Below are 23,823 nucleotides of genomic sequence, written 5' to 3'. Positions count from 1 at the left end.
AGTAGTAACAAAAGATCAAACCATCACTTACTGCAGAGGGGTCTTACTTAACCTGTGGTCTCTTTTTCTCTGCCTGTTTGATCACTCAGCTCTTCTGTTCAAACTCCAAAGCCAGGGAAGGGATGCCTGGGGGGTTTAGTCAGTTGAACATCTGACTCTTGATCTCAGCTCAGGTCATGACCTCAGGGTCCTGGGATTGAGCCCCCCCGCACAGGGCTCTATGCTGGGCAAGGAGTCTGTTTGAGGATTCTTTCTCCCCCTCTCCCTGCCCCCACCTTCCATGCTCTCTCTCAGATAAGTAAATAAATGTTAAAGAAAAAAAAAGTCCAAAGCCAGGGCAATCACAGTCACACAGCTCTGCTCTCAGCCCTTCCTCAGGTCTCTTAAAAACACTCTTCAGGAAATGCTTATGTCTTCTTCTTGTCCATAGACCAGCTGAGAGGTTGGAGGGGCATCTTGTCTCAAATATGAAGGGATCCCTGGGTGGCGCAGAGGTTTAGCGCCTGCCTTTGGCCCAGGGCGCGATCCTGGAGACCTGGGATCGAATCCCACATCGGGCTCCCGGTACATGGAGCCTGCTTCTCCCTCTGCCTATGTCTCTGCCTCTCTCTCTCTGTGTGACTATCATAAATAAAAAAAAAAAAAAAAAAAGAAACTTTTCTAGGCAAGGGCTACGACAATATTCATGTTCCAAACAATTGTACCAGGACATAGCATCCAAATGATAGGATACAATTGTATATTTCTAATCATGTAACTATTTCCCCCTTTTTAAAAAATCTTCAATTTTTTTCCTTTTTCTTTACGGATAGGGACACAAAGAGAAATTAGTTATATTTCAATTTCTTCTTTAATTAGTTTTAATCCTATAATGCTCACCACTTGAGAGAAAATTCAGAATGGGGCAGCCCGGGTGGCTCAGCGGTTTAGCGCCGCCTTCGGCCCAGGGCATGATCCTGGAATCCCGGGATCGAGTCCCACGTCGGGCTCCCTGCATGGAGCCTGCTTCTCCCTCTGCCTGTCTCTCTGCCTCTCTCTCTTGTCTCTCATGAATGAATGAATGAATGAATGAATAAATAAATAAATCTTAAAAAAAAAATTTCAGAACGGCCAGCCTTCAGCAATACTTGAAAAGGCAGGTAAATCCTGAGTCAGCACACAGGAAAAGAAAGCATATTCAATTTTCACAACAGTCACATTTCCAAGCAGTATTTGGAATGTCGTATCAAGTACTGACTATTAGGCAATCGATACTAGTAAATTAATAGATAGAATAACATTTACCTTCATTTTTAAAGAAGGCATTTAAAAAATACAGTCGCCATTTCCTAATACTCTTGGATTATCTGTATAAAATTGCATTTTAATAAACTCACATTAAAAGCCAATAACTTCATGAATAAAATCTTTTTTTAATAAAATCTTTATAAAAAAAGCCAATTACTACCATGAGTATGAGACTTATTTTGCCTTTATTTGTGACTTTGAAGAGGTTTAAACCAGTAAATAAAAATCAATTTTCTTTTCACATAGAGGGAATTTGCTATCCCACTCTTATCTTCAGAACCATTGTAATAAAAACCTATATGAAAAGAGTAATACAAAAGAGAACTTCAAGGTCTTAAAAGATTGTGCAAATGTTAATAACTGATATTAAAAACAGACCAGCCAACCAACAACTGATGGCCTGGCTCTCATTCTCTTTCTGATATTTGGCCTGTGATCATTCTCTTAGGATAGTAGTTTCCAAAGTCAGAATCTCCGGAAGAGCAAACAGAGCATAAGGAAGCCCGGGATCATGTACACAGGGAATGCCTGGGTCTCTGCATCATTACCAAATTCTCTAGCAATGCTTTCCAAATCAGGTTAGTCAAATTACCTGGGTAGCTTTGAAAAACAACAACACATTCTCATGCTACACCCCTGGAAATTTTGATTCATAGGTTTGTGTTTGGGACCCAGAAATCTTAAAGTGTAAACATTTTATTTAAAAAAAAATTAACAAACTTCCCAGGTGGTTTTCATAAGTCAGATTTGGGAACCACTGACTTAGGGCACTTATTTAAGTAAGTATCTTTCAAAGAACACTAGGTCTCTGAGTTCACAAACACTATTCATAACTTTGGGTTGGTTAAAAATCACCATCCTGTGAGAATTTAACAAATGAAGCTGTCCAGAAGTGATTTAATACTAAAAACCCTACCCAATTCAGCACTTAAATTACTTAATGATTTTCTGTTTACTCTCCCCATTCACACAAAGGTCTGTACATAAAATTTGGTTCCTATGGCTGTTAAGTACTAGGTACCCAAAGTGCTCAGGAGCAAGTTGCCCCACAGGATTTTGTTCTGTTAACCTTTCCCTCTTCCATTCAGACTCCCAGAGCTGCACGGAACAGACCTATTTCAGGGCATCACAGCCAACTGATGTCACCAGCACCACTATGCGTCAAGACATCAACCCAGAAACCTCACAAACCCTGCTCCCACCCCACCGGTAGGGAGATACTAGAAAACCCTAATAGTACAATTTTTTCTTTGGGGAAAGAAATGTTATCATTTAAACAACAGGTAGTTTAAAAGCTTGACTATTCTTGAGACAATAGAAAGCCAATTATGACTTCAGAAGCTTCAAAAAGACAGTGGTTTCTGGGTTACCTCCTGTGACCCCAAACCCAGGGATATCCAGCCCTACTTCTTGTGCATCTCCAAATCAGAGGTTTAAACTTCAAAGTCCAAGACAGAAAGAATCTGAAAGCAATAACCTATGATGAATTTGGCAGATGCCCTTTGCTCTCATTTTCCTCCAATCTGAACTCAGATCAGATGGAGATATCCACAAACATCAAATGGAAAAAAAAGAAAAAACACAAAAATAGGTAGGAATTATGTTTCATAAAACACAGGTGCTGATTTCTAATGCTTCCCACAAAATCCCAGATCACAAAATGAGGGATCAGATGATCTTTCTTACAAGAAGGTACTAACTGAGCCACAGGTGCCGGCAGCAAGTAGGAGCCCACTTGTGAGAGCTGCAGAAATGCACACACGTCCCAGGTCCTTCCTTAGTAATGATGGGTCCTCCTTACTGGGCAGCTGGAAGGAGGCAGTTCACATGTACTTAGTAAAATTGCTGGGTGGGCAACTGAAGGGAAGAGATGAAAAGACCTCCTAAAAGTGGGAGGGAATACCAGCCAGATTCTATTAGCAGCAGGCCCAGTTGGAGGAGGGCTTGGTCTGTAGATTGATATAGTCCCCTTGGGTGGACAAAGACATATCTTCTCTGGAATTGCTCATCATCTTTTCAATGAGGACTCTAAAAAACAAACAAACAAACAAACAAACAAGCCTGATAAACTGGATGGAACAAAAGGAGAAAGGGCAGACTGTCTTCACCAGATGCCATTCAGTTAAGCCATGAGGTTTAAATGCCCCTTCGTCCCGTTATCTCAGGAGAAAGGATGGCATCCCTGACCTTCAGAAGCTGGCATTCCAGTGACTTGGTCTGTTCCGGTTTGCTCAGAAACAAGAAAAGAAGGTCCAAGGTGGATTTGGTGGGGAGCAGTGGCAGCAGAAGATGGGTAAACTGTGTGCCTAACCCCAGAACAATATGCGTGACTCACCTCATGGCCTCATTAATATTTTTGTTCTCCTTGACTGATGTTTCTGTCCAACCTGTGAAACCATTCTCTTTACTAAACCGGTCAACTTGGTCTCTGCTTACCGCCCAAGGGGACAAGTCACACTGGCAAAGAGAGTACATAGAAAGCAACACCATGAACTTCCTGAGAATAGGAACACAACTACTCAGATACTTGTGGATTTAAAACCTTTCCACTGGGGGCGCCGGGGGAGGGGGGTGCTCAGTCCCTTAAGTGTCTGCCTTCAGTTCAGGTCATGCTCTCCCAGTCCTGGGATGGAGCCCTGCATGAGGCTTCCTGCTCAGCAGGGAGTCTGCTTCTCTCTCTCTCTCTCTCTGCCCCTCCCCACTGGGCATTCTCTCTCTCTAAAATAAATAAAATTAAAAAAAAATAAAAATTAGGGGCAGCCCGGGTGGCTCAGCGGTTTAGCGCTGCCTTCAGTCCAGGGCCTGGTCCTGGAGACCCAGGATAGAGTCCCACGTCGGGCTCCCTGCATGGGGCCTGCTTCTCCCTCTTCCTGTGTCTCTGCCTCTCTCTCTCTCTCTGTGTCTTTCATGAATAAATAAAAATGTAAAAATAAATAAATAAAAATTCGGGCAGTCCGGGTGGCTCAGCAGTTTAGCACCACCTTCAGCCCAGGGCCTGATCCTGGAGACCCGGGATCGAGTCCTACATCAGGTTCCCTGCATGGAGCCTGCCTCTCTCTTTCTCTCTCTGTGTCTGTCATTAATAAATACAAATAAAAATAAATACAAATAAAAATTAAAACAAAAAAAACCCCCTTCTACCAATGGCTAAGAACACCAGTGTCTAAAATCTGGCCAACCTTCTTCACAAAAAAAGTCCTAGCATCCCTTGAAAGAAGGCAGAGATGATTCTGCCAACCTGAGAAGGGGACATGGAGGCCCAGAATCAGAGAGCATTTTAGATATATGCTTGCTCTCTGATCCCAAAGAGAGGCCAGGGGCCATTTTCCTAGACTGACCACATACTTTGTTGGCCAAGAGCAGGCAGGGTACAGGCTCTCCATTAGGCAGTGTGAGCTTGCTGTCCAAGTCCTGTTTCCATCTCTGGCTATTGCTGAAGGTTGTGGCATTGGTAACATCAAACATAATAATGCAGGCCGAGGCATCCCGATAGTACAGTCGTGTCATGGAGGTGAAGCGCTCTTGCCCTGGGAAGAGAGGAAGGAGCCCTTGAGAAGGTGATACCGAGAACCAGCCTCAGAACCGCCTCCAACACCCTGCCCTTTCTATCTTTGTTGTGGGGGAGGGCAGTACGCACTGTGGCTGAGTCCAGATTTTGCACCCAGACCACCTAAGTCCAAGTCCCTGCTCTGTCATTTATTATCTCTATGACTTTGGGTAGGTGAAGCTTCCAGTGCTTCAGACTTCTTATCTATAGGGAGAGAATAAAAGCCATAGCTCTTCTCACAAGGTTGTGATGAGGATTAAGGAGTCATTGAATCTCCTATGCTCAGGAAAGTATTTGGCACGTAGTAAAAGTCATCTATTATTGTCTCTATTTTCTGGGGATCTTGTTTTTCCCTAAGATCCACTGAAATGCTGGAAAAAAGCACCCTCCCTCTGCTGTGAGAGCACTCATCTATGGTTTCCACAATCTACTACCTTGCCAGCCACTCCACCCACAGAGAAACAGCCCTAAATTCATCCAGAGCAAAGCATCTACAGACAATATCAACACATACTCTACATCTCAGCTTATGTATCCTCCGAACAACTCAATCATTCCAGCTCCAGAAACAAACCTGGTTTGGGGGCTTCTGGGTGGCTCAGTCAGCTAAGTGTCTGTCTTGGGTTCAGTCCTGGGGTCATGATCCCAGGACTGAGCCCCCACTGGGTAAGGAGCCCAGTGGGGAGTCGGCCTCTCTCTGCCCCTCTGCCCTTCTCCCCACTCCTACTCTCTTTCTCTCTCAAATAAATACATAAAATCTTAAAACAAAACAAAACTTTCTGGTTTTGCTACCCCACTTTTTCTGATCAAATCAAAATTTCTCCCCTTGTTCCTATCCCATCTTCTCAGCCTACCTGCAATATCCCACAGCTGGAGCCGCACCATCTCTGAGTCAGACCACTGGAGAACCTTCAGAGCAAAATCCACTGAAAATACATATACAATTGAATAAAATTTACCTTTAAAAATAAATCCATGAATAAGCTCAGATCAAATATGCAGTTATAACCCTAGAGACACATAACTCTAATCCTATGTATCTATTTATTTTTAAGCTCTCAGTGGGCCGAGATGAGCCCCCGCATACGCATTAAGTGTGGAATAGACAATTCTTTTTTAAACATTTAAAATTTTGGGATCCCTGGGTGGCGCAGCGGTTTGGCGCCTGCCTTTGGCCCAGGGCGCGATCCTGGAGACCCGGGATCGAATCCCACATCGGGCTTCCGGTGCATGGAGCCTGCTTCTCCCTCTGCCTGTGTCTCTGCCTCTCTCTCTTTCTCTCTCTGTGACTATCATAAATAAATAAAAAAATTAAAAAAAAATAAAATAAACATTTAAAATTTTATCGTTATTATTTTTTTTTTAAGTGTACTCTACCCCCAACGTGGAGCTCGAAGGCACCACCCCAAGATCAAGAACTGCATGGTCTTCTGAATGGGGCAGCTAGGTGCCCCTGGCACAGACAATTTACAACCACTTCCTGAAGGGGTCTTCAGCTTTTCATCTCTCCACACACTAATTTATTTGATACTACTTATCTCTAAGGCTGGGGATAGGAGGGTGGGAGCAATTAGGAAAACAACTCCTTATCTCAGGTTAAACAGTTTCTGGAGGGTCTAGGGGGGTTCCTTTCTAGAGGAAGGGATGATAGGGCAAAAGGGAAATGAGGTAAGTGTGGTGGCTTCTGCATCTTCCACATTCAATTTCACTGTTGGTTTCTAATCCAAATGTATTATGAGAAAAACATGCCCTGATGGAATTCTACTCTCCACAAGGCTGCAGGAATTATTCTGGGTGGGAATAGGGTAAAGTGAAGACAGCCAAGGATTCAAGGAAGAAGACATGGCATGGAGGGTGCTTGAGAGTTTTGCTGAAATCTGTAGATGCAGAGACTCCAGGAGTTAAGTCTGAAAGAGTATACTAGGAGGAAAAAACCTTCTGAGAGGAACAGAAATAGAGTAATTTCCCAGATCTGGAAATACATTTTTCCATATCTGTGACAGAAATGAAAGGAAGGGGTAATTTAGAAAAAACATTGAAAAAAAAATTAGCCAGAGTCAATTATTCTTTTTTTTTTAATTTTTATTTATTTATGATAGTCACAGAGAGAGAGAGAGAGAGAGAGAGAGGGAGGCAGAGACACAGGCAGAGGGAGAAGCAGGCTCCATGCACCGGGAGCCTGACGTGGGATTCGATCCCGGGTCTCCAGGATCGCGCCCTGGGCCAAAGGCAGGCGCTAAACCGCTGCGCCACCCAGGGATCCCTAATTATTCTTTATTACAGGAAAACCAGAGCAATTGCTAAAAACTAGTTAGTGAAACACTTTTAAAAACTCAATCCATGAAATAAGAGTCCTCATATTATTTAGGAGTGGGAGGCAGAATGGTAGGAAAATAGTCTTAGAAATTTCAAACCCTAAATGTTGCTGGATATTCTCAAGGAGGATGTTTTCATTGTTAATGCTTGTTTTGGTTTTTCTTTTTTTAAAGATTTTATTTATTTATTCCTGAGAGACATAGAGAGAGGTGGAGACATAGGAAGAAGGAGGAGAAGCTGGCTCCAAGTAGAGAACCTGACTCAGCCTCGATTCTGGGACTCCAGGATCACACCCTGAGCCAAAGCAGATGCTCAACTGCTGAGCCACCCAAGCTTCCCTGTTAATGCTTGTTAATTTTTTTTTTTAATTCCATACCGAACACCAGCACCCATCTTCAAAATTTACAGTAATGCAGGGCTTTTTTTTCCTTAAAAAAAAGTTCTCTTCGGGATGTCTGGGTAGCTCCGTGGTTAGTGGTTGGGTGTCTGCCTTTGGTTCAGGTCTTGATCCCACGATCCTGAGATGGAGTTCTGCATGGGGCTCCTGCAGGGAGCCTGCTTCTCCCTCTGCCTGTGTCTCTGCTTCTCTCTGTGTGTCTCTCACGAATAAATAAATAAAATCTTTTTCTTTTTTTTTTAAAGTTCTCTTCATGTTTATTACCTCTCCCCTTTCATCAGCTCTTCCCAGCCAAAGCCCTTCTACTTAACAAAAGGATCCCTACCTTTGGGGGAGGGGGGGTAAAAAAAAGTTGAGCCCAAGGCCATCCCTAGGAAGAAATGAATGAACTCCTTGGTGCTTCCTTCCTTTTTCCCCCTCCCCAGCTTGAGAGAAAAGGGGGGTGGGAAGATAGGACTGATTCCCTGAATAATGTCTAGCTTGCGTTTATTCAAGCAATCCGTGGACAGAAATACAGCTCATCAGCCTTGGTGAGCATCAGGCTGTGTGGCTCCGGGGCTCTCCCACTCAGGTATCCCCCAAACAAAGGTGGGGTCCTTAGAGCCAGACGAAGCACCTTTCCCTTCCTACACCGGCTACCAGGAACCCCGGCCGGCACCTAACCAGGCCTCCCCGGCGGGTGCTGGGCTGGCCGCAGAGATTTTCCGGCGGCCGCTGGGGCAGGTTGCAGGAGGAGACCCGAGTTCACGTCCCCCCCCCCCCCCCCCCGCCGGGAGAAACAACAATCGCGCACTTTCTCAGCCCCCTTCCCCGCTCCTCGCCTTCACACCTGCGCCCCGTCCCCCTGCAGGCGGTCAGCGCGGGCTGGGCGAGCCGCCCGGGGACACCCGCGGGGAACGCGCCCATCGCACACCGGCGGGCACTGCCTGCAAGACCCGGGCCCCGCTTCCTGACCCGGAGCGACCCGCGGGCGCGGAGCCCCCGGCTGCCCACCTGCCGGGGTCCCCCGGCCCAGCGGCGACGTCTCACCTCCCACCGTGGACTTGTAGTGTTTGCTGAAGCTGTCCTGGGAGTACCGCTGCACGAGCGACGTCTTGCCCACCGCGGCGTCCCCCACCACCAGCACTTTGAACAGGTGATCGCGGCCGCCCATGGCTGGCGGGAGGGCCTCGCGGGGAGGCGGCGGCCGCCCGTTTTAACCTCTTCGGCTCCGGGCCCCTACCAACCGAAGTCGGGCATTGCAGCCCCCCGCCGGCTGGGGCTGCTCTGACGGGAAAGCAGAAAGGGAAACTGTGCTTCTAACCTCTACGCGCTTCCTCCCCGCGCGCGGCCGCAGCCAGGGTGGGGCGCCCGGCGCGAGCTCCGAGCCCCTGGGCTCCGCGCACCTTCTCCCGCCCCGCCCCGTGCTGCCGAGAAACGGGACCAGACGCGGCGGTGCCTCGCCCACGGGGACTTCCCCGGAGCGGCGCCAGCGGGACACCGAACCCCGGGCCGGCTCATTTCACAGGGGCCAGATGATGGGCGCCTTGCCCGCCCGGCACACACCACACCAGGAGAAAGAGCGGCTCACACTCGGACCCCAGGGCTGCGCGGCCCCGGTTCCTCCGCGCGCATCACGTGCGGAGCGGCTCGGTGCACTACATTTCCTAGCGTACCCCGCGGCGAGCAGACCCGGCGGAGCGCAGAAACTCGCCCGCGAGGCCTCCTGGGAAATGTAGTTTATGCACTCTGCTTTTTAAAAGTCTACGCCAAGTGTCCAGGATTTTCAAACTCCTTCAGCGGTTCTTTTTTTTGTTGTTGTTCTTTTTTTTTTTTAATTTTATTTATTTATTCATCATAGTCACAGACTGAGAGAGAGAGGCGTAGAGACACAGGCAGAGGGAGAAGCAGGCTCCATGCAGGGAGCCCGACGTGGGATTCGATTCCAGGTCTCCAGGATCGCGCCCTGGGCCAAAGGCAGGCACCAAACCGCTAAGCCACCCAGGGATCCCTCTTTCAGCGGTTCTGAAGCTTCAAGTAATTCTGAAATAGAAAGATCTTTCGGAGGCTATTTGTTCCACGCGAGGTCACCTGCCGAAATCCTTTCCCAGGTAGATGTCTCACTGTCTTTAAAGGTTTTAGGAAACTACGATTAAAAATTATTCCATAGATTATAAATTATTTTACTAATGGAAGCTCAGGCCTCATCCTTCATGCTCCAGGCGAAGCTCATTTGCTATTTCTTCATTAGATAGACAAACCCGGGATCTTATGAATATGACAGCTAGCTCTTTTATTTGCCACATGGCCCAGCATCAGTCGGGTTCAGGAACACTTGATCAAGAGACTGACCCTTAGAAAAACTCGTGCCATTAAATGTCAATTAGTATCATCTGATAACTGGCCACAGCAGTAAACGTGTAAAACAGTAGATAGTTCCTCATTCTCACTTCCACAGTTCCCAGTCTATTATTTGAGCTGGAAATCAACTGGAATAACTGGGAGTCTTCCTTCATCTTTTGCTGCTGTTGCTCATAAGTAATCATTAAACTACAGGTTTGCAATGACTTAAATTTTTCAGCCTACAGCTTTTCTGACCTGTCCCATCTTTAAAGGGTCAAGGGGACATGAGTTCCATGGCAAGCAAAATGGCTCCATTTTCTGGGCTTTTGCCAGGAATAGAAGAGAAAACAGCAAGGCCATGGGAAACATAGCTCAGCCAGGTCTCTTGATAGAGAGGCTATAACTTATATCCTGCGAGGAAAGAACATCAGCATGGTTTCTAAGGTATATAGCCCAAAATGTTTGTTACCCAGGTATGGGAGGTCAGGCTGGCTACCTGTCATCCCAAATGTCTGAGAATCCTTTCCAGTGGTCTCTTCTCAGTTCCCATTGGCTTTGACATAGTTGACTACTCCTTGACATTTATTTCTTGCATGGCTTTCTTGTTCATCCTCCTATCTCTGATGATAATCACCTTTTTCTTTTATGGTATCTTTCCATCTCATCGCCCCCAAAAGGAGCTATTTTTTAAGGCTTGATTCTTGATCCCTGAGCTGATCATTCTTTAAGTTCTTTTTTTTTTCCTTAAGATTTATTTATTTATTTGAGAGAGAGAGGAAGAGCTCATGAGCTCACACACCAGTGAGAGGGACTGGGGACAAGGGAGAGAGAATCTCACGGAGACTCTGTGCTGAGCATGGGGCCCAATGTGGGACTTGACCTCACGACCCTGAGATCAGGACCTGAGCTGAAATCAAGAGTTGGACACTCAACCAACTGAGCCACCCAGGTGCCCCTCATTCTTCAACCTCTTTAGTGAATTGCCCTTGGCTTCATATATCTCTTAGTCTTGACTTTATTATATTTTTACCACCAATCAATTATGTTCAACTGCCATGAAGGTGCTTCCACTTGGAGGTCCTTTCACAGCTTCCCTCTTACTGCATCATCACAGAAACAGCTCCTTTTCTCAGGTTCTCTATTTTTGTCACTAGTCTCATTGTTTCTTCCTTCCACTCAGGCTTTGAACCTTGAGATTTAAAAACTTTTTATTTTACTGTGGCAGGAACGTAAGGCCTACTCTCTCTTTTTTAAGAAAAGATTTTGTTTATTTTTTGAGAGAGCGAGCGAGCTCATGAGTTGGGGGAGGGGAAGAGGGAGAGGGAGGAACAGACTCCCAGTTGAGCAGGGAGTCCAACATGGGGTTTGGTCTCAGGGCCCCAAGATCATAGGCAGATTCTTAACCAACTGAGCTACTCGGGCCCTCCCCAAGATCTACTCTCTTAACAAATTTTTAAATGTGTAATGCAATACAAAAAGTACAAATGTTTAAGTGTGCAGTAGAGGTACCATGTTGTATAGCAGATCTCTAGAACTTCCTCATCCTGTGTAACTGAAACTTAGGCCCATTGATTAGTAACTCCCAATTCCTTTCTCCCCCCATTTTTTGGCAACCATTATTCTACTCTTTGATTCTATAAATTTGTCTATTTTATTTTTATTTTTTTAAAGATGTATTTATCTATAAAGAGAGCATGAGTGCATGTGCACGTACATAGGGTGGTGGTTGGGCAGAGGAAGAGAGAGAATCCCCAAGCAGACTCCCTGCTGAGCTCTCCGAGACCAGCTGGGGCCTCCATCCCACGACCTGAGATCATGACCCAAAACCAAGAGTCAGATGCCCAGGTGCTCCTAAATTTGTCTATTTTAGATATCATATAAATGGAATCAATGCAGTAGTTGTCTTTCTGTGATTTGGTCATTTTACTAAGCATAATGTTCTTTTTTTAAAATTTTATTTATTTATTCATGAGAGACACAGAGGCAGAGACACAGGCAGAGGCAGAAGCAGGCTCCGTGCAGGGAGCCTGACGCAGGACTCGATTTCGGGTCTCAGGATCAGGCCCTGGGCCGAAGGCGGCACTAAGCCCCTGAGCCACCCGGGGCTGCCCTGGCATAATGTTCTTAAGGTTCATTCAATGTGATTGCTTACTGCAAAATTTCCATTTTTATAAAAGACTAAATGCATAAACCACGTTTCTTCATCTGTCTATTGGTGGACATTTAGGTTGCTTCCATATCTTGGTTATTTGTGAATAGAGTTGTAATGAGCATAGAAGTGCTGATACCTCTTCGAGATCCTGATTTCAGTTCTTTTGCATAAATACTCAGAAGTGGAATTGCTGGATCATAGGATAGTCCTATTTTTAGTTTTTTGAGGAACTTCCATACTATTTTCTAGAGTGGCTGCATCATTTTTGCATTTCTACTAACAGTGTGCAAAGGTTCTGCTTTCTCCACATCCAACAGTTGTCTTTTTTCTTTTCTTTTCTTTTCTTTTTTGGATAATAGCCATCTTGACAGATGTGAAATGATATTATATTGTGGTTTTGATTTGTATTTTCCGGATGGTGAGTGACACTGAACATTCTTGTGTACCTATTGACTGTCAAATCCTTAGCCAAAGTTTAAATCACATTATTAGTGTTATTTTTGTTTTTTTGCTATTGCAGGCCTTGAGCATTATGAACACTTCCTTTTACACACATCACTTTACGGCCCCTTCCTTTTAAAAAAGTCAGTCACCACATTTTCTGATTCTTTTTTCAAAAATATTTCTTCACCCACACTTTCTGCTTCATATTCAATGTTCCTTTCCTGGTTTAGGCTTTCATTATCTCACAACTGGATCATCTTCAATAACCTGCTTATTGGTCTCCCTGATTTGAGTTTCTTTTATCTTCAATTCATCCTACATGCTGGCCAGGGTGATTTCCTTAAAACATCATTGTTTGTTCCTTCAACTGTCTAGCAACTATCCAAACACTTGGCAACCTCCCTGAGCTAATATCCAAAATCCTCTGTGCACTGGCCCCACCCTCCCTAACCACCTTCATCTCATCTGATCTCAAATGAGAATTTCCCCCTTCAACAAGATCAGGTGACTTACACTCTTTAAAAGCCCTATTTCCTTTTTTTTTTTTTTAAAGATTTTTATAATTTATTTATTCATGATAGACATAGATAGAGGCAGAAACACAGGCAGAGGGAGAAGCAGGCTCCATGCCCGGAGCCCGACGTGGGACTCGATCCCAGGACTCCACAATCAGGTCCTGGGCCAAAGGCAGGCGCCAAACCGCTGAGCCACCCAGGGATCCCCAAAAGCCCTATTTCATTTCTGACTTTGCACCTTTTCCCTGGGGTATCTTGCCTCTCAGAGGTAAGAAACCTCTTCAGGTTTCTCTTCACATACCTAACTCTTCCCTCACTTCAAGTTCTCAAACTTCTGTGTGTGTAAGAATCACCTGGGGCACCTGTTCAATATGGATTCTGATCCAGGGGAATCTGTCTTTTTCTTTAGTACTAACGTGATTCCTAGATCAGATTCCACTTTGAGAAATGCTGTTAAGGCCTGACTTAAGTGTCAACTCATTCGTGAACATTTTTTTTTATTACTGCAGCCCTTATGCATCTCCTGTAGCATTTACAATCAGCCTGACCTGTAGACACTTATATATGTGACCAATTTATAATTATCCAACTTATAAGCAACCAGCGTGTTGCCAAGTAAACAAGGACTTCAAATTCAAAATTTTGGTTTTGGGGCCTGTTGTCTGTGAGAGGAACTCCCCAAAGTTTCCCAAATCAGAAGTGTGAGGAGTGTGGGGTGCCTGGGTGGCTCAAGCAGTTAAGCGTCAGACTCTTGATTTCTGCTCTGGTCATGATTGCAGGGTTGTGAGATTGGGCCCTGGGCTGGGCTCCACACTGGGCAAGGAACATGCTTAAGATTCTCTCTCCTCCCCATCCACCCTCTCTTTCCTATTGAAAACAAAGCAAAACAGGTGTGAGAAGCAAAGATTTAAGAGGCAAGATTAGCAAGTTCCTGGTATCCCCCAAATTACAGAGTTTCTGTCAAAGAAGCATCACTTCCTTTGTTGGGGTTGGGGTGTATTTCTTCGACAGTAAGTTGCAGTTTCCCAGTTTCCCCTAAGAGGGAGGGAAAGCGTATTCGGAGAGCCATGCAACTGATTTGCATAGACGTATTTGGAACGCAGGATTTTGGAAGCTGGGGAAAGTGATAAGCCTTGCTTTGTTACTATCACCCTTCCTATGGCTGTGTGCCTCTCTCCTCTTTACTTTTTACTTCTCACTTTTTATTTTGAAAATGTTCAAATGCATAGAAGCGTTAAAAGAGGAATACAGTGCATACCAGTAAGTCCTGCAGCTGGGTTTCCATTACCAACGTTGTGTCAGAGCTGCTCTCTTTGTGTGTATTGAACCATTTGGAAGTAAGTAGTACACACTGCATCCCTAAGGACTTCAGCACGCAGCTCCTAATAATGAGATTTTCTTACAAAACCAAAATACTGTGGTCACACCTAAGAAAATTCACCTTAACTCAAGAATGTCATACGCAGTGTACATTTACATTTATCTGTGGCCATTGAAATATTTTTTTTTTTGAAATATTTTTTCCTCATTTTTTCCTGCCTGTGATCTAGAGTGCAAAGTTCATGTGTTGTGTTCGGCTGTTTTATTTCTTTCATCTTTTTTTTTTTTTTTTTTTTTAATGTAGAACTATGCTGTGTCCATTATAGGACCCAGTAGCCTTGTGTGGTTATTTACATTTTAATTAATTAAAATTAAATAAATTTAAAAATCAGCTCATTAGTCATATCTGCCACATTTCAAGGTGCTGAGTTGACACAGATGGCCAGGGAACAGCCCAGCTGTGACGTCCACCATCACAGACAGTTCTGTCAACAGCATCAGTCGGTAATCTATTTTGCTTTTCATAACATTGACTTTCTTTTTAAAGAGTCTGGGTCATTGTCTTATAGACAGTCGCACAATATGGGTTATCTGTTTTTTCAAGGTGAGATTCTGGAAAAACATTTTTTTTGGCAAGAACCCTACAGAGAGGATGTATTCCATCACTAATTGCAGGGGCCTGCTGGTGACACCTACAGTATGAATCAATAACTGCTTATGAAAGAGGTGACCCAGCACCAGGCAATTGCTTAAGGATGGAAGAGAAAAGGGTTTATATGGTCTCCAGAGCATCTACCACTATGCCAGGATCAAGAGGAAAAAAAAATTCAGCTTTGTGACCTGAAACACAGACCGAAGTGACGCAGCAAAGCGGCCCAGCAACACAGGAGAAGAGGGACTGACCCAGGGAAGGGTGAGGCCATGGGGCTCTGGCTGTCCTTCCGCCGCAGACTCCATGCTTATTTAAATAATCATAACTTCTGGGGCAGCCCGTGCCTGATTTCGGCTCAGGTCCTGATCTCTCCTGGTCCTTGGATGGAGCCCGGAGTAGGGCTCCATGCTCAGCGGGAAGTCGGGTTGAAGATTCTTTCCCTCTCTCTCTCCCTCTGGCCCTCCCCCTGCTCCTGTACGAGTGCTCTCTCAAATAAATAAATAAATCTTATAAATAAACAATCATCACTTTTTGGTGATTGCTTTGGGCACAGGAAGCAGCTTGGTGAGATGTCTGTGACCCAGCTAAGCATTCAGCCAGAAGGCTTCACACCAGGGCTCCCTAGGGAACCCTCTAGAGAGAGGCTGGCAGGCTCCAAGAGCGATGTGCTGCTTACTTCTCCGCAGGCTTGTGCTCCAAGTCTGGGGTGAACTTTGCATCTGGAAGAATCTAGAGACACATCACACTCTAGTTTTTACAGTTTCATTGCCATGTTTGTCTCCTTGGAAGGGTCCTCTCCCCTCCACTCCAAATAAGGACCAGAAAAGGGCAGAAGCTAGACAGGGAAATTTTGATTTAAAGAACTGAGTGCGTGGTCCCAACTGTCCACGTGGCTCTGCGGAAGTCGAATCTGTACAATGAAAGGGTTCCCTTCCAACACAGAAGATTCAGTTCTAATTTTCTATGACCTTTTAACTCTATGAGAGGGGAGGAAGGCAGAGATCATCGTACCTAAAGGCCGCCCACCAACAACCCCTTGCCCCTCCACCAAGACTTGGCATACCCTTGTCTCCCTAGCTCCCTCAGAGTTAACCTCTAACGAGAACATTCATGAGAAGCCCGCAGAGAGGAGACTGGCTGAAGGTATACACACATCTAAAGAAGGAAGGTGTCGATCTGCAGGGGAGCTGGTCAACCTCAAAGGTAGAGAGAGGGGACACCTCAGGTGTCTCTGGGCTCTATCTGGTAGACACCAGAGTCTTAAGGGAATATCCATCTGGCTGTTTGTCAGATATCCCTATTGTGGAGACTCATGCAGCTTGAATAACAAGACCTGGTGTCATTTTATCTTCAGGTAATAAAACTAACTTCATTAGGATGCTAAACTCTCTGGCTACCTTCTGATCACCTGCCTTCCCATGTAGCCTGCTCCAGGGAGCGATTGTGCTGGGTGCGCTGACACGCCGTTGGATCCAGGGACTGTTTGGTCTGATGCACAGGCCTCCACGAATTTGTGGGTCCAAATTGGCCTCCGTGAGATGATTTCTGGATGGAACTGAGTTTCTGAGCCTCTAAGGATGAAGCCAGGCCCAGGGTCATGGTGTGTTCCTCTAGTGGAGACCAAGCTGTGAAGACAGCTGGTCCTAATATCCATGATAGGTCTGGGTCTGCTAACTTCTTCTTCTTCTTTTTTTTTTTAAAGATTTTATTTATTCATGAGAGACACACAGAGAGAGGCAGAGACATGGGCAGAGGGAGAAGCAGGCTCCCTGCAGGGAGCCTGAAGTGGGACTCAATCCCAGAACCTTGGGATCACGCCCTGAGCTGAAGACAGACCGTCTACCACTGAGCCACCCAGGTGCCCCTAGGGTCTATTAACTTCTTGATTCACTAGTTTCCTTCTATCATCCCAAACTTTGTATTCTGGGTATTTTTCTTCTCATTTTGCTATACCATCCATTCAATCAACATTATATCATAATAATAAAAGCATCTGTTTATTGAATCTTCTGTGTGCCCAAAAGCCCCACAAAGAAGGCATTATTGTCCTATTCTATAAATGGGACAATTAGGGGATCAAAGGAGGCTGCTTATGACCACCAGCTCAGAGAAGTGGGATTCAAATCTGTGTCTGTCTACCTTTACCTTAATTAAGCTTGTGGTTAATTGTTAAAATAATAACAATTAAGCTACATGACGAGACTAGGGGGACTTCCCAGAAGGAGAGTTTTCTAAGTTTCCTCATTCTGAAAGTGGACACGGGGAATCTTACTTATTGAGGTCAAAGAGTAAGAATCTGCCTTGATTGGAGAAGCACCCTGGCGATTGTGCTTGGTTGGAGCAGAATTTCAGTGATGCCCTAGGGTGTCTCAGAGGACTCTGACTGCCATCATTGACTGATACAGGAAGGAGATAACCCAGATACTAAGCAGAGCAAGACATATGGAATGTAGAAGCATGGGTGGGCACATGATGCATTGTTCTGTCCTCCATAGCACGGGAGTTAGCACGGAGAAGGATCAGTGGCTGCGCTCCCAGCTTGGGAGGGGTTCCCCCAAGAGTACCGCAGGCACTGGGGACATTCCTCCACCCAAGCCTTCTTGAACCTAGACAGAAGGACATCTCTGACTTTAGCTTGGCAATCAAGAGATCTTAGTAAATATTTCATATTTGACAGGTCATTTATTCTTTTTAAAAAAGATTTTATTTGTTTATTTATTTGTTTGTTTGTTTGTTTGTTTATTTATTTATTTATTTATTTATTTATTTATTTATTTATTTATTTATTTGAAAGAGCGAGTGAGCAATGAGGGGGGAGCAACAGAGGGAGCCAGGAGCTGGATGCAGGGCTGGATCCCAGGACTCCAGGATCATGACCTGAACCAAAGACAGACGCTTAACTGACTGAGCCACCTGGGTACCCCATGTCATTCATTCCCTTGAAGGTTTAGTTTCTCTTTCACAGATTTCTTTCTTCTTTCTTTCTTTCTTTCTTTTTTCTTTCTTTCTTTCTTCTCCCTTCCTTCCTTCCTTCCTTCCTTCCTTCCTTCCTTCCTTCCTTCCTTCCTTCCTTCCTCTCTCTCTCTCTCTCTCTCTTTCTTTCTTTCTTTCTTTCTTTCTTTCTTTCTTTCTCTTTCTCTTTCTTTCATTTTATAATGTTTTTAAGATTTAAATTTGAGATAACATATAGTGTAGCATTGGTTTCAGTAGAATTTAGTGATTCATCACTTACATGCAGTACCTCGTGCTCATCCCAACAAGTGCCCTCCTTAATGCCCATCACCCATTTAGCCAATTTCTACCCGCTCACCTCCCCAACAGCCACCCTCAGTTTGTTCTCTATCGTTAAAAGTCTCTTACGGTTTGCCTCCCTCTCTGTTTCTTTTTTTTTTTTTTAAGATTTTATTTATTTATTCATGAGAGTCAGAGAGAGAGAGAGAGAGAGAGAGAGGCAGAGACAGGCAGAGGGAGAAGCAGGCTCCATGCAGGGAGCCTAATGTGCGACTTGATCCTGGGACTCCGGGATCCTGCCCTGGGCCGAAGGCAGGCACTAAACCGCTGAGCCACCCAGGCATCCCTCCCTCTCTGTTTTTATCTTATTTTATTTTTCCTTCCCTTCCCCTAAGTTTCTCTGTTTTGTTTCTTAAATTCCACATATAAGTGAAATCATGTGATACTTGTCTTTCTCTGACGGACTTATTTTGCTTCTTTCCAGATTTCTAACTCCTAAAAACCAAACACTTCACTTCTGAATAATTTTTGAGATAGTCAACAACTTAGGTAACGTACTTGAAACTCACACATGTGACAGTCCATGGCAGAGTCAAGGACAGAAAAACATGTGGTTGTTCCAGGCTGACCACAGTCTGGAGCTCCCTTAAAGCCATGTTCTCTATCTACTTGTTCAACATTCCTTTGATAGGGGCTAAGAGAAAATCATTTCTATAATATTCAAAATATGAAATTTTTGCCATGCACCAAATATGACATAACATTTAAACTTATTTGGAATTATTTTAACTTTAAAAACAATCACCAATAGCCAGGCAGCATTAGTCACCCACACTTAACTAAACATGAATATTGCCATAAAGTCTTTTAAACTATGTTTAAAAAGTCTTTTCTGGCTGGCCAAACTGTTCTCACTTTTCTGCAATTTCTGTTTTCTTTCAATTTGTATGTTCATTTTTAATATCCTGAGGTATTCATTTTCTCAGGAGCCACATTAAAAGATTCTGTAGCTAGATAATGTAATAAAATACAGTATAGTGCAGTAAACAGCAGTATACTGTCCATTATTCAGTTTCTGGATTTTAGCTGAAGGAGAGCTGATTTCAAGAGACTGTCTGCTGGTGCTGCCAGATCTCAGGGTTGGTGATGTTGCCTGTAATTATGTTGCAAAGATACCATCAGGGCTAGACTGGCGCCTGGGAGGCATGTTTTTAAATGTCCACTGGAAGATATTATCTATTTCAGTAGACAATTAACATTGTACAGTAATGTAAAGTGTCTCATGGGCAAAATTGAGATAACGGGCACCATATTTCTGATCATTTCAGCAATGCTTTTGTGTTCTCTATATAGGGCACCTTGGCCAGATGTTTCACCTGGCTCCAGGCCTAGAGGAAAGGCACTGGGCTGAGAGAAACCTGGGTGTGAATATGTGACCTTGGGCCAGACACCTAACTCCTCTGAGACTCAGTTTCTCTCTTGTAAAATGGTGATAACATCGATTTTGCAGAGTTATTAGAAATGATATTTAAGTTACAAATGAGGCCATTATTTAAAAGTGTACTGTATAGTATAAGATACTGTGCATTAAAACATTATACAAATAATAATTAACAAGTGATTATCCTCTTTCTGTTAATCCTTAATAACCTTATTAACATATTGGTCTTTGAAGAGTTAGTCTGAGAGCCCAGGCCTGTTATAAAACACTGATTTTGTAAATGTTCTTTCAAAAAAAAAAGGGGTAAATATGTGAAGTGATAGATATGCTCATGGGGGGATCCTTTCACAACATATACATACATCAAATCATCATGTTCTATTTTAAATATTTTACAAGTTTGTCAATTATACCTCCATAAACCTGAGGAAAAAAAAGCAACTGAGATGACTAATGCTCAGCACTTAGTATATGCTCTATAAGGCCATCATGCATCCTGTGGGGAAAAGGGACCCCGGGTGGGTAGGGGTTCCCAGCAGAGGCTTTGGAGTCAGACATGAGGGCTCTGCTCTCCCCTATCTGCCACCTCAGAAACACTGCTTTGTCATGAACGTGTGTCTGTGTGTGTCTCAGAAGGCCACGTTAGCACCCTCTGCCTTCCAGACTCCAGCCACTTGGAACTATCTGTGGTTCTCCTAAGCTCCAGGCTCGCTTCCCTGCCTTAGCATATTGTTCCTTCTGCAGGATGGCTCTTTCTCTTCCCACTTTCTGCTAAATCCTATTCCCTTTGGCTTCCTCCCAGACTTCCTGACTGTCGAGACTGGGTTAGGTATCTTTTCCACCTGCCAGCTCCCATAGCTACCCTCCATGTACCCTTAGGGTCACCATATTGATATTCCCTGGTCATTGACCGATCCCCCACCCTTTAAATATTGACTGGTGTTTGGTGGTTTAGTGGGTGCTAGGCACATTGCGCGGTGCTTTATGTGCATTATGTCACTGAAGTCTCCTAGCAATCGTAGGGAAGAGGTATCGGTACAGATAAGGGAAGAGGCTCAGAGAGGGTACCGGATTCCCTCACATCACACAAGGGGCAAACGGAAGTCCTGGGATCTGGACCCAGGCTGGTCTGACTCCAAACCTTTTGTAGTCTATTATGAATTTCTAAGGGCTTACAGGGTTGAGCACCGTGGAGGCGTGTGGTAAGTACCTGACAAATCAGAGCGGTTATAATTTTCACCCAACCAGATTGTCAGCCTCTGCAGGGAACCACAGATGCTTGTGCCCCTTAGCACGGTACCCTGAGGCCGGCTCTGTGTGGAAGGACACCGCAGTGGCTTCTGAAATGTGTCCCAGAGCACCACTCACTGTTTCTTGATAAATGACTGATGCGTGTGCGTGTGTGTGTGGTGTATGGTGTTTAATCACACATCTCTGTATCTAAGAGCTGTTTCATTTCTGGTCATGCTCTGGCCCCTTTGCACATCTGAGTAAGGAGGGGAAACAGAATCACCAAACTGCTTTCTTTCGGGTGAGACACACAGGAACTAGCAACCACCTAAATAAACGTCCTCTTTATTTTACCAAATATAATTTATCAGTTACGTTGACATTTGTCAATTCAGTTATAGTAACTATAAATAATTCTCTTAAGACACAGTTCTGTAACTTTTTAAGGATACAAGAGTAAACCAATGTTGCTCCTTGCAGCCAGGCCAAAAGTACATGCAGTTTGTGCAATCAGGGGAAAAGAAATGAATCTTCCACGAAAGTCCACTTCATTTTCTTTTCCTCTCCACCCCGTGGTCCTCCCTCTGCTCACATACTCAGGGCTTGGGGCACGCCCACCTTTTCCTGCTTTTTCAGCAAAGGAGGCTCCAGAGTCTCCAGGGTGGCCTGGCTGAACTCCAGGGGTGAGGAAGAGGTGACTGGGGCAGGGGCAACAGAACACAGGGGCACAGCCTCCAGGGCAGAGGCCTTGGTTTTGGTGCCTGTACAAGAAGAATGTGTGTGCAAATGTGTCTGGAGGTGGCAGGCAAGCTGAAAGAGGGCCCAAGGGAAGAGCAGAAACAAGCCGGGGCTGGTGTTAACGAGCTCTGCCAGACGCAGCCCAACCAGATAACCTCTACGATTCCTTCCAATTTGAAGATTCCAGAAGGTGGTGTGGGTGGAAATGGAGGGAAAGCAAAGATAGCCTCTGGAGCTACATACAGGCCAAGTTCTTGGGATGAGGCATGGTTTCAGGTCACTGCCTAGCCTGCGGCTACAAAGAGGAGGGTTTACGGGGAGACTGTGGCTGGAGAGGCTGGAAAAAACCCGCATCCAAATGCTCAGATTTGCACACATGCAAGTGTGGACAGACTTCTGATCTGGTCAGAGCAGTGGGTGGGGCAGATGCAGAGGCTCCAGTGTTCCCTGAATCTTGTACTAGGCAGAGACGAGTAGCAGCAGCTGGTGCTGTCCAGCCTGCTGGGTCTGAATCCTCTCTCGAGTGTCTGGGGAGGAGAGGTGGAGGGAAGAAAAGGTGAGGATGGGTAGTTCCAGGAAATGAGCTGCTGGTTGAGCGATGGGGCTGGGGGCTCTTGCTGGGATCGGCACTGCACAGAGGGGAGACTGAGAGGCAGAGCCTGGCTTGAGGACACGGATGCAAACACTTCTAGCAAGGAAACCTTCTCTGTCAGATTGGAAGGGGCACAAGGCCTTTGTATGTGGGGAATGAGGTGAGCTTAAAGCTGCTTCCCCGACCACTGGCTTTGTACCTAACACACGGTAGGCACCCAATCACTACTGCTCAGTGAATGCTTCAGACCATGCCTGCACAAGAGCTCCTCTTGGGGAGGCTGTGTATTTGCTGAATGGGTGAACAAGTCAATGATGGATGAGGGCAGAAGCCAAGAGAGAGGAAAACTGACCTCCACAGCATGACAGCAGGAGTGATTTCAGGAAATGCCAGAGTCTAAGGTGACCACATGAAAGGTCCTCGTTAGCAATGAAACACACCTGATTGCCCTCCACCTCCCAACGATCCTCCAAGTGCTCACTCTCTGTCCCTAACCTCAGAACCCAACCTGGCAAGCTCTGGGAAAGACAGTATTGAGAGACAATTAGACATGAAGACTAAACAGAGATAAACAGTTTGTCCTCTGGTCCCAAAGAGGATATAGATCTTGGTAAATCTATTGGTGGACATGGGTCAACAGAGAGACCAGGCTACTGCTCATTTCTTCTCAGATGTGACAATCAATTAGAAAAAGATCAAAGGGAGGGGTTGGTGGTGTTTATCAGGCAGCTGGGTAAGGAGTGTGTATACAATTTGAACAATTAGTCCACCTCACTCTTTTTGGGATGGAGGGCTGAGGATAGGGCTAGGATTACATGGGGCCAGGAGCAGCTATCTCCTTACCAGTGCTTTGAAGTTGGTCCATTTCTAGAAAAATGTGTATTTTGCGGGGTGGGGGGGGGGAAATGATATTTATCTCTCTGTTCAATCAAAAAGAAAAGAAAAAGAGAAGAAATAAAAACAAACCCCAAACACCAGAGCCCATTCACAAAAAGTTTCTCATTAGGGCCATGACCGAGTTTGCTAAAGCTAAACCAAACGTCCCCAGATCCCAGATGGAAACCCCTGCCCCCATCCACCTCACCTGGAGGCACCCACCATGAAATTGCACTTGGTGATTGTCTCAAAAATCTACTTGCACGGCTTATCTCAGTCCATCTGTCCTGTCTGAATTTTTGCTGTACAAACTTGGCTCAATGTATAAAAAAATTCCCATTGAAAATAATGAGAATTCGGTATCAAAGTGAAGTCCTAGAAAGAGGTGGGGGTGTGGAGTGGGGTGGGGGAAGGGGAACAAAAGAAACAATTCAAACAGAAAGTGCAGGGGGCGGGGCGGGGGGGTGGGAAAGGTTGAGTGACCAGGCTAGTCCCCAACATCCGTGTCTCGGTCCCCAATGAGCCAGAGGACGTGGAAGCTGAGTGCTAGGAGCCCAGTGCCAAGCAGGTCCCCCAGAGCTGTCAAGTACGGGATGGAGAAGTTGTCCGGGTCCAGGCCCCGGCCCCACATCCAGTGCACCATCCAGTCTGCGATGTACAGGAGAATTAGCACCTGGGGAAGACACAAGGGCCCGGCCTGTAACCATCCCCTCTCCAGGGGGAGCCAGAGGCCACACGATAGAAGACATTCATTGCATCACGT

At 45.3% G+C, this 23,823-nt stretch overlaps 2 protein-coding genes across 6 annotated transcripts in view; both read right to left on the bottom strand.

The window, feature by feature from the left end:
* Positions 1–1,453: 1,453 nt before the first annotated feature.
* RAB29 (RAB29, member RAS oncogene family) lies at positions 1,454–8,966 on the bottom strand. Its single transcript, XM_077886883.1, has 5 exons — positions 8,577–8,966; positions 5,689–5,760; positions 4,633–4,814; positions 3,623–3,744; positions 1,454–3,315 (listed from the first exon to the last, which is right to left on the bottom strand). The coding sequence occupies exons 1-5, from the start codon at positions 8,698–8,700 to the stop codon at positions 3,204–3,206; spliced, it is 612 nt and encodes a 203-aa protein (XP_077743009.1). The 5' UTR covers positions 8,701–8,966; the 3' UTR covers positions 1,454–3,203.
* Positions 8,967–11,807: 2,841 nt separating this feature from the next.
* Positions 11,808–23,823, bottom strand: part of SLC41A1 (solute carrier family 41 member 1) — a 32,285-nt gene continuing 20,269 nt past the window's right edge. For 3 of the 5 annotated variants that reach the window (XM_077886877.1, XM_077886876.1, XM_077886875.1), the window contains one exon: positions 22,784–23,733. In XM_077886877.1, the coding sequence (XP_077743003.1) occupies positions 23,548–23,733 (186 nt within the window). In that variant the 3' untranslated portion in view covers positions 22,784–23,547. Of the gene's footprint in view, positions 17,830–21,183; positions 22,120–22,783; positions 23,734–23,823 lie in introns of those variants that run through there. The other 2 variants (XM_077886880.1, XM_077886878.1) reach the window with 2 other exon arrangements.

This window comes from Canis aureus, chromosome 38 (genome assembly GCF_053574225.1).
Source record: "Canis aureus isolate CA01 chromosome 38, VMU_Caureus_v.1.0, whole genome shotgun sequence".
NCBI classification, from domain to species: Eukaryota; Metazoa; Chordata; class Mammalia; order Carnivora; family Canidae; genus Canis; species Canis aureus.
The sequence above is the reverse complement of the archived record's forward strand: the minus strand, read 5'-3'. Positions and strand labels throughout refer to the sequence as shown.

What these genes read in the sequence shown, in the direction of transcription:
- RAB29 (XM_077886883.1), bottom strand. Translation starts at nt 8,700, where the DNA reads ATGGGCGGCCGCGATCACCTGTTCAAAGTGCTGGTGGTGGGGGACGCC. An exon ending in CTACAAGTCCACGGTGGGAG is followed by an intron (nt 5,761 to 8,576) that starts GTGAGACGTCGC and finishes ATGTATTTTCAG; the next exon opens with TGGATTTTGCTCTGAAGGTT. An exon ending in AATATTAATGAGGCCATGAG is followed by an intron (nt 3,316 to 3,622) that starts GTGAGTCACGCA and finishes TTTGTTTTTTAG; the next exon opens with AGTCCTCATTGAAAAGATGA.